At 47.2% G+C, this 9,329-nt stretch overlaps 1 protein-coding gene across 1 annotated transcript in view; it reads left to right on the forward strand.

The window, feature by feature from the left end:
• ATP13A4 (ATPase 13A4) overlaps positions 1 to 8,964 on the forward strand; it is a 63,806-nt gene extending 54,842 nt beyond the window's left edge. The window contains exons 26-30 of the mRNA XM_064152913.1: positions 725 to 899; positions 1,327 to 1,541; positions 3,003 to 3,091; positions 7,105 to 7,185; positions 8,610 to 8,964. Of these exons, the coding sequence (XP_064008983.1) occupies positions 725 to 899; positions 1,327 to 1,541; positions 3,003 to 3,091; positions 7,105 to 7,185; positions 8,610 to 8,831 (782 nt within the window). The 3' untranslated portion in view covers positions 8,832 to 8,964. The remainder of the gene's footprint in view (positions 1 to 724; positions 900 to 1,326; positions 1,542 to 3,002; positions 3,092 to 7,104; positions 7,186 to 8,609) is intronic.
• Positions 8,965 to 9,329: the final 365 nt, after the last annotated feature.

The raw sequence follows: 9,329 nt of genomic DNA on the forward strand, positions 1-9,329 counted from the left end.
TGAGCCAAGAACAAGAGAGCAAACCAGTACTGGTTGGAGAAGAACGATGGGACTGTTGAGACAGAGTAAATGCAGGAAGAGGTTTAAAAGCAGGAAGGGTAGGGGCCTGTAAAGCATATAGCAAAAATGCATGGCTGTCTGCTACACCTGCTGGGATACAGAGAGCAGGAAAAGACCTTGATAAAAAAGGCTAAAAGGCTCTCACAATACTGAGTGCCAAAGGCTACCTTGCTGTAAATTGCCCATTTGGGACACTGCATCAAGGCTCCTTCTCTAGATCTTTTATTCAGAGTTTGGTAACTTTGTCAAGCTTAAAAAACAGAGGAAAACCTCTTGGGTCAGTTAACACAGTCCTGTACCAGCTCAAATAATTAGGCACTCAGTGCTTAGTTCAGGAGGATGCGCAGAACATGAGCAGCAGAAAAGCTGCACCTGACAAGTGACAAAGAGAACAGGAGAGCTTGAGCATGTCCCCTTGTACCTGACAGTTGCCAAATGAAACAAAAATCCAACATTTTCGTTTCCAAAAATGCCTCACTGCAGTCAGAGGCCATTTATTAACCTCTTCTGTAGCCAGCAAGATTTTATAAGAGAGGTTTTGATACAGTATTGGTATGCATACATTGTACACTGTGAAAGTGCTGCCCACTGATAACAGCCACTGATCTACAGCAGCACTGCTCGAGTATTTGAACACACCAGTAAAGGTCTGTGCATGCTTCAGTGAGTTTCACAGGTGCCTATCCAAAGCTGGTTCCCTACAGACCCCCTAGCCAGCTCATCTCACCCCCGCTGCTGCTCTCTGTTGTACTTAACATCCTCTTCAGCCTCTGCATGCAGATCTTCGGGTTTGTCGTGGTCCAGGAGCAGCCTTGGTATGCCAAGGACAATATACACAGGTAGGTCTCCTGCTTGGGACTCCGAGTGGTGCAGGACTGAACACGATCAGCTTAACCACAGACCTGATCAGCAGCTGCAGGCAGCCCCTGTGCTTCCCCACTAACCAGTGCTGTTTGCAGGTCCCTAAGCCCTCCGGTAAGTCTGCTATGCAGCACGGTGCATGTGGTAAGAATGCTTCTACTGAGCACAAAGAGGAGTATTTGTTTGTGGGGAAGATCAGGTTATGTTTGAGCTCAGGTCTCCGAGTTCAGCGAGCTGAACCCAGTGGGTGAGACTGAGGACTTGAGGACTGGCAATAACCTACATCCTTGTGATAGCAGGAGGAAACCATGGCTGTGGGAGAGGATTCCTGACAGAGGTAGTGGAAGGTGGGAGAAACAGCCAGGACAGTGATCATTCAGTGACCAGTGTGACACTCTTTTCCAGTGCCTGCCTCTCAATGAACAACCACACGAAGAACTCCTCCTCTGTTTCCAGTCTGGGGCTCCATGAGATGAGTGACGGAGCCCATGGGCAAATGGACAATGGCTACAAGAGCTATGAGAACACCACAGTGTGGCTGCTGAGTACCATCAACTGCCTCATCGTAGCACTGGTGTTTTCCAAGGGAAAGCCTTTCAGGCAACCCATCTACACCAACTGTTAAGTATGAGGTGAAAGGGAGGGATCTGTGAGAAAGTCATCTCAGGTGGTCAGTTCACTAGGGAAAAATGAAGACTTGGCCAAAGTGATATCAAACAAACAAAAAAACCCAAGAAACAACAACAACCCCCCCCCCCCCCACACACACACACACAAAAAGGAGCCAAATGTTAAGATTCAAGATGCCTAAAGGCCTCCTTCTCACAAACTTGAGTGCCAGTGGCATCCTGCTCTCTGAGTTGGGCCCACATTTTGTGTTTCTGTGCTGATAAAACTTGGCCTGACATTTGGATTTCTATTTTACAAAGGGAGTTTGGTAAAAGCCTTCAAGGAGTAGCAGAAAGATGGTGTTGGCTGGAAGGAGCAGCACGTTACTTAAGGCAGCTTGAAACACACACACACAAGAAGAAGAGGCAGAATTAGACAGTCTCATCTAATTTGAGAGGTCTCATTCTCAGTGCACTCTTTCACACCCATCTCAGAACAAAATGAGATGAAATCCTGCAATTGCAGAGGTTCTTCTTCCTGCTCCAGAACCACAGATGTTTAACATTTACTAATTCTTTGTAAGGTAACTTCTTTAAAGGAGGCAATGAATTGAAGGAGCTCTAGTGAAGTCTAGCAGGTCTGTTCTGCCTCTGAAAGACTTGCCATGTGGATGGATAATGAGCATGTGGGATTGTGGCAGTTCTGGAAGTTGCAGGAGAGGCATAAGAGAGCTTTTCTTTCTCTCTGTAGGACAAACCCTGCATCTCTCTCTCAGGCAGTGCTCTGTTCAGCTCTTCCTTTGCTGAAGAGTTAAATTAATGCCACACGTTTCGTGGCTTTGCTGTTTAGGTGTAATAATAGGGGAGGAGATTCCTCCCAGATAACAGGAGAGTGGGCCATCAGCCTCCCAGACTGACCAAAGTGGCTGGAAAGTGAACTTTGGTGTGTGTCAGTAGATGAGAACATGAATTTACTCACCATTGAAACATTTGCCTGCAGATGGGGAGGGAACTAGCTTTTCCGTTACCTGCACTCTCTAGATCCTGACCAAAAGCAGAGTCTTAATATCACTGAAACTGAGGGCAGAGCTCCTAATCACATTGATAAGAGCAAAGCTCACCCTGGATACTTTTCTGAATGACAAAAGACACTGAGCTCAAGGTGAGACTCACTGGCAGGCTCCAAGGCTCCTGAGGTGTGAGAGGTCAGACCAAATCTTCAAAACACTAGTTTAGCATTTTAGATCTGTGGCTACAGGCCTAATCCCAGCCTCAAATATATCTTTTTAACCAGGTAAAGCTGGGGATTTACTATGATCATTTCTTTTCCTACCTTCTTATCTCATGGGCATTGTTGTTTGGTGTTTTAAAACTGCTTGACACAGAAGATGATTGCATCTTTCTGTAGTAAAGGCAGACAGCTGAGATTGCTCATAAATCTGTAGTTTTCTGTGTCTGTTCTTGCTCCTTCAGATGTGTTCATAGCAGTGCTCACAGTGCAGCTGGGTGTTTGTCTCTTCTTGCTGTTTGCTGATGTTGAGGATGTCTACTCTAAGATGGATGTGAGTACCGGTCCAAGGGGAGGGCTTTCTTCCTAATGCTAGTCCCATGGTATCTGCACTGAGATTGTTTTTAACCAAAGGCACAGACTTTTGCAGGGATGAATGGCACTTCAAAAGACAAATCAGATTTAAAGAGATGGATTTTAGATTATGGGATCAAAGAATCACAGAGTGTCAGGGGCTGGAAGGGACCTCAAAAGCTCATCCAGCCCAACTCCCCTGCCAGAGGAGGATCATCTATACCAGATCACACATGAACATGTCCAGGCAGGTCTTGAGTATCTCCAGAGAGGGAGACTCTACAACTCCCCTGGGCAGCCTGTTCCAGTCTTCTGTCACCCTCACAGGGAAAAAATTCCTCCTCATGGTTAAATGAAACTTCCTATGCCTCAGCTTCCATGTATTGCCCCTTGTGCTGTCGCTGGGCATCACCCAGCAGAGCCTGGATCTGTCCTTTTGGCTCTCACTCTTTACATGTTTAAAAACATGAATGAGGTCACCCCTCAGGCTCCTCTCCTCCAAGCAGCAGAGCCTCAGCTCCCTCAGGCTCTCCTAATAAGGAAGAAGTTTCACTCCCTTAATCATTTTTAAGGCTTTGCACTGAACTCTCTCAAGCAGTTCCTCGAGGTTCTTCTTGAGCTGAAGGGCACAGAGCTGGACACAATACTCTAGATGTGGCCTCAGCAGGGCATAGTAGAGGCTCAGGAGAACATCTCTTGACCTACTAACCACTCCCCTTCCAATACACCCCAGGATGACATTTGCCTTCTTGGCCACAGGGGCACATTGCTGGCTCATGGTCAACCTTCCATCCACTAGGATCCCCAAATCCCTCTCCCTTTCAGTGCTCTCTAACAGCTCAGTCCCCAGCCTATACTGGTCCATAAGGTTGTTCTTTCCCAGGTACAAGACTCTGCATTTGCCCTTGCTGAACTTCATTAAATTTTTCCTTGCCCAGCTCTCCAGCCTGTCCAAGTCTTGATTGAAGAACCCTTTGGAGATATGGCAGCTTCCAACAAAGATGCACACATGTATGCTTGATTGTTTCAGGACACTGTCCATGCAGCTGATGATGACATCACTAAGCTTGTCATGCTTGCTATGTTGATAGTTGTGAAGCCAGGAGAAGAAAGGGGCTAAGCTCTCTTAAATAACCCCCCAAGCAGTTGTGTTTCCCAGGCTGTGCTACCCTGAATGAAGGTTCTCTTACAAAGAGGATCTGCCACCACTCACAGCAGCTCTCACATCCCAGTGTCTTCAGGCTCCTGTTTTGAGTTTCAGACAACCCATAGTTTCTCAAAACAGCAGTCTAGAGGAGGGAAGGCTCCAAGAAGACCTTATAGTGGCCTTCCAGTATCTGAAAGGGACTACAGGAAAGATGGGGAGGGACTTTTTAGGATGTCAGGTAGTGATAGGACAGGGGGGAATGGAGCAAAACTATCAGTGGGTAGATTCAGATTAGATGTTTGGAAGAAGTTCTTCACTATGAGGGTGGTGAGACACTGGAACAGGTTACCCAAGAAGGTGATGGAAGCCTCATCCCTGGAAATCTTTAAGGCCAGGCTGGATGCAGCTCTGAGCAACCTGATCTAGTGTGAGGGGTTGGAACTAGATGCTCCTTGAGGTCTCTTCCAGCCCTGACAATTCTGTGATTCTATTTGCATTTAGAACAGTTGCAGACAAAAACTAGTGGGACTGTCATGACAATAGAGCACCTATCTGGATCCTTGACTAAGAAATACCAATAGGGCTTGTTCTCTTTAGTCTGGCAGAATGCAAGATGGGAGCTGCCTTGTGCAAACACAATGAAAGAATAAGATCTACCTTGCATGCAGGGCAGTGTTATCAATAGACCTGGCAATTGGTGTGTTGAGGCTGGGAGATGTTAACCTCCTGTTTTGTAATGCTCACAGTGTCCTAGCAGGAGTCACAGAAGCAGAACAAAAGCAACACACAGCTATTTCTTCAAGCCATTTGCAATCAGAGCAATGAATCATAGAATCATAGAAGCAAGCAGGTTGGAAGAGACCTCCAAGATCATCCAGTCCAACCTAGCACCCAGCCCTGGCCAGTCAACCAGACCATGGCACTAAGTGCCTCATCCAGGCTTTGCTTCAACACCTCCAGGGACGATGACTCCACCACCTCCCTGGGCAGCCCATTCCAATGCCAATCACTCTCTCTGCCAACAACTTCCTCCTAACATCCAGCCTAGACCTGCCCTGGCACAACTTGAGACTGTGTCCCCTTGTTCTGTTGCTGCTTGCCTGGCAGAAGAGACCAACCCCACCTGGCTACAGCCTCCCTTCAGGTAGTTGTAGACAGCAATGAGCTCTGCCCTGAGCCTTCTCTTCTCCAGGCTGCACACCCCCAGCTCCCTCAGCCTCTCCTCACAGGGCTGTGCTCCAGGCCCCTCACAAGCTTCGTCTCCCTTCTCTGGACACCTTCCAGTACTTCAACACCTCTCTTGAATCGAGGATCCCAGAACTGGACACAGCACTCAAGGTGTGGCCTGACCAGTGCTGAGTACAGGGGCAGAATAACCTCCCTTTTACTACTGGCCACACTGACCCATGCCAGGATGCCATTGGCTGTCTTGAAGTGAGGTGGCTTTGAACATCACACACTAAACATGATGCAAGCTTCCAGTGCTGTGTGTCTGCATGATGGATTTAGGAATGGAAACGTGGAAAAAGAAAGACAAAGAAGGGGAACGGCCCTGGGTTTTGAATGCCAAGCAACTCTGCTAAAGCTGCCTCACTGCCACTCTGGCAGACCCAGTTAAAAAATCTGCCACGAGATGGCACTTTAAAGCCAGTCTCGGTCCTACCGTGGCCGCTGATGACACAGGACATTGTCAGCACTGCAGCTATGAGGGGCATCAAAATGCCTTTGGGAGTGCTGCGAAACTCCCAAGCTGTCTGGATTTGCTGAGAGGAGAGAAAGAGAGAGGAAGTGGCAATAAGAAACTCTGCAATAGCCTAGTCCTGGAGGAACTGCTGATCCAACTTTTGGATCCGAGCTGCATCTCTGGAAGAAGTTGAGCTGGAGCCAGGAAGCCAGTGCTGCCAGCTGTGGGAAGCTGGAGCTGGTTTGGAGCTGAAGCACTCAGTCTTTGAACTGTTCCTTATATTAGAAAGAAAGGAAGCATTTAGATTTCCTGTTGCAGTTCTGGAGTATGGGTTTCTCTGCTGCATCTTCAGTTTAAAAGCATCTTCACCAATAATTCCTTAAGACAAATAGCAATATTGGCTCCTATTAGGCAGTGTGGGATTCTGGCTTGTGATGATGTGAAGCTAGTGAAAGGTCTAGAGAAGTCCTGTGAGGAGTAGCTGAGGGAACTGGGGTTATTGAGAAAAAGGAATCTGAGGGGTCAGTCCCAAATTGTGCCAGGGGAGGTCTAGGCTAGATGTTAGGAGGAAGTTGTTGGCAGAGAGAGTGATTGGCACTGGAATGGGCTGCCCAGGGAGGTGGTGGAGTCACCATCCCTGGAGGTGTTCAAGAAAAGCCTGGCTGAGGCATTTAGTGCCATGGTCTAGTTGACTGGCTAGGGCTGGGTGCTAGGTTGGACTGGATGATGTTGGAGCTCTCTTCCAACCTGCTTGATTCTATGATTCTATGACCTTATTGCTCTTTACAACTACCCAAAAGGAGGGTGTAGTGAGGTGGGAGTCCCTCATCCTAAGTTACAAATGACAGAACAAGGGGAAATGGCCTCAGGTTTAGAGGTTTAGATCTATTAGGAAAAAAATCTTCACTGAAAGGGTAATCAAGCACTGGAACAGACTGCCCAGGGAAGTGGTGGCTGCAGCATCCCTGAAGGTATTTACAAGACACAAAGCTGTGTTGCTTAGGGACATGCCTTAGCGGTGGAGCTAGCAGTGTCACTACTGTGATTGGCTGTGATGATCTTAAGGGACTTTTCCAACCAAAACCATTCTGTGGCAGAAGCTCCCAGCACAGTCTAGTGCACACACATGATGCTGAACAGTGCCTCCTGCTTTTTTCTCCAGCTCGTTTGCACCCCCACCCTGTGGCGGATCTCCATGGTGATAATGCTCGCAGTCACACTTGCTGTGTCCTTCCTCGTTGAGGTGAGCATCTTTCACTTGTCAGCACTAACTGGAGAGATGAAAGCACCAGGTCTCACTCTTTCTCCCCGCCTCCTCAGTCCAGCTTGGGAATACCCAGTAAAATAGGACATTGCTGCTACCTTGCCTTTCTTCTCCTTCCACAAAATCCCACATCTGAGCAATCCAATATAAGGCAATGCAAAGCCCAACCACCTTTTCTTTCCTCCGTGGAGTGGGATGTATCAGGCACTGCCCCAGGCTAGAGAAATATAGGCAGTCTTTGGCATTCTCTACTCAGGTCCTGAAGACTGTCAGAAGCAGCTGATCCCAGTTTTCTGGTGGAGAGCTCTTGTGGAGCTGGCATGAGAAGTAGTTGACAAAGTACTACGCAAGGGACTTGAATGAGCAGGATAGGTGTGGTACCTTTAGAGTTAATACTCTAGCTTGGTTTGAAAATTGAAATAAAGAATTGTGTTGGATGCAGAAGAGCAGCAATAAGAGAAGCCTGTATCAGTTCATTCACTTGCTGTTTAGGATGCAGTCTGCTGCTTAATCAATTTCCCTCCCTTCGCCTCTCTGCCTCCTGCTTCTCGCTCTCATTCTTCACTCCTCCACTCCAACTGACTCCTGCACTAACCTTGGCTGAGTAGATAACACCTGAGGCCTTTCTGCTTTTCTCTCTAGGATGGGGGGGGGGGGGGGAGAAGAAGGTGGTTGGCCTTTTCTGGGCTTTGTCCAGGGGTGATTTCTGTGTTCATAGAATCATAGAATTCTATTCTATTCTGGGTTTTTTCCAGGGGTGATTTCTGTGTTCATAGAATCATAGAACCACAGAGTTCTGTTCTATTCTGGGCTTTGTCCAGGGGTGATTTCTGTGTTCATAGAATCATAGCATTCTATTCTATTCTGGGCTTTGTCCAGGGGTGATTTCTGTGCTCATAGAATCATAGAATTCTGTTCTATTCTGGGCTTTGTCCAGGGGTGATTTCTGTGTTCATAGAATCATAGAATCACAGATTTCTGTTCTATTCTGGGCTTTGTCCAGAGGTGATTTCTGTGTTCATAGAATCATAGAATTCTATTCTATTCTGGGCTTTGTCCAGGGGTGATTTCTGTGTTCATAGAATCATAGAATTCTATTCTATTCTGGGCTTTGTCCAGGGGTGATTTCTGTGTTATTTCTCAATTGTAAATGCATGTAAATCTATTTTATACATCTGCATTGTATTATATGCATTTAGATTTCAGCTTGCTGTAAATAGATAGCTTCATCTGCTTCCAAGCCTAAAGAGCTATCCTGGTGATTTTATGTGGGGTTGTCAACCCACCACAACAGGGTAGGATATCTGGGTCTTCACTACTTGCCCCATGTGTATCTTGTGGGTGAAGAAAGAAAATTGCTGTCCAGGTTCTCCAGAATCTGCCTTTTGCTCTTGCTCCTGCAGGAAGCTGTCATTGAGAACAGATCCTTATGGCTGCTGCTGAAGAAGACCTTCCGGTACCACTCCAAGAGCCATTACAAGAGGCTGCAGCGTGTGTTAGAGCAGGACTCAGCCTGGCCACCTCTGAATGAAACCTTCTTCTCTGATTCTGTGGCAATATCACTGGAGGGAAATATGGGAGGCCATAGCAATCCAACATTTGACAGCAAAGAGGATGCACTCTGATGTGATCTGCAGAGGACAGCTGTCCAGGAGAGTTGTGTTTGGCTGTGGAAGGGCAATCCTGGGGACGTAAGAGGAAGGATTGACTATCAGCTCTGGCTTATTTTTCAACTGGCTGGCAGCAGAAAAGCTGGCTATGGCAACACAAAGTCACAACAGTGTTTCTCCTGTGCCCTTGCCCATGTATGAATAGCTGCCAGCTCTAAATGGAACAGCTTGATGAATTCTGGCACAGTATTCATCCTAGAAGCACCCCATTGCAGCCTCCCTCTCTTGAACCACATTATGCTGTTCACAAAGGTGGGAGCTCCTCCAGATCAGAAGTAGCTAATTCAGCTGTTAGAATCATAGAATGCATTGGGTTGGAAGGGGCCTTTAAAAGTGTTCCTTTGCAGAAAGCAGGGACAACCCCAACTAGATCAGATTATTCAGATCCCAATCAAGCCTGACGTTGAATGTCTTTGGGGATGGCATCCCCACCACCTCCCTAGGCAGCCTGTT

Source organism: Pogoniulus pusillus, chromosome 13, assembly GCF_015220805.1.
Source record: "Pogoniulus pusillus isolate bPogPus1 chromosome 13, bPogPus1.pri, whole genome shotgun sequence".
NCBI classification, from domain to species: domain Eukaryota; kingdom Metazoa; phylum Chordata; class Aves; order Piciformes; family Lybiidae; genus Pogoniulus; species Pogoniulus pusillus.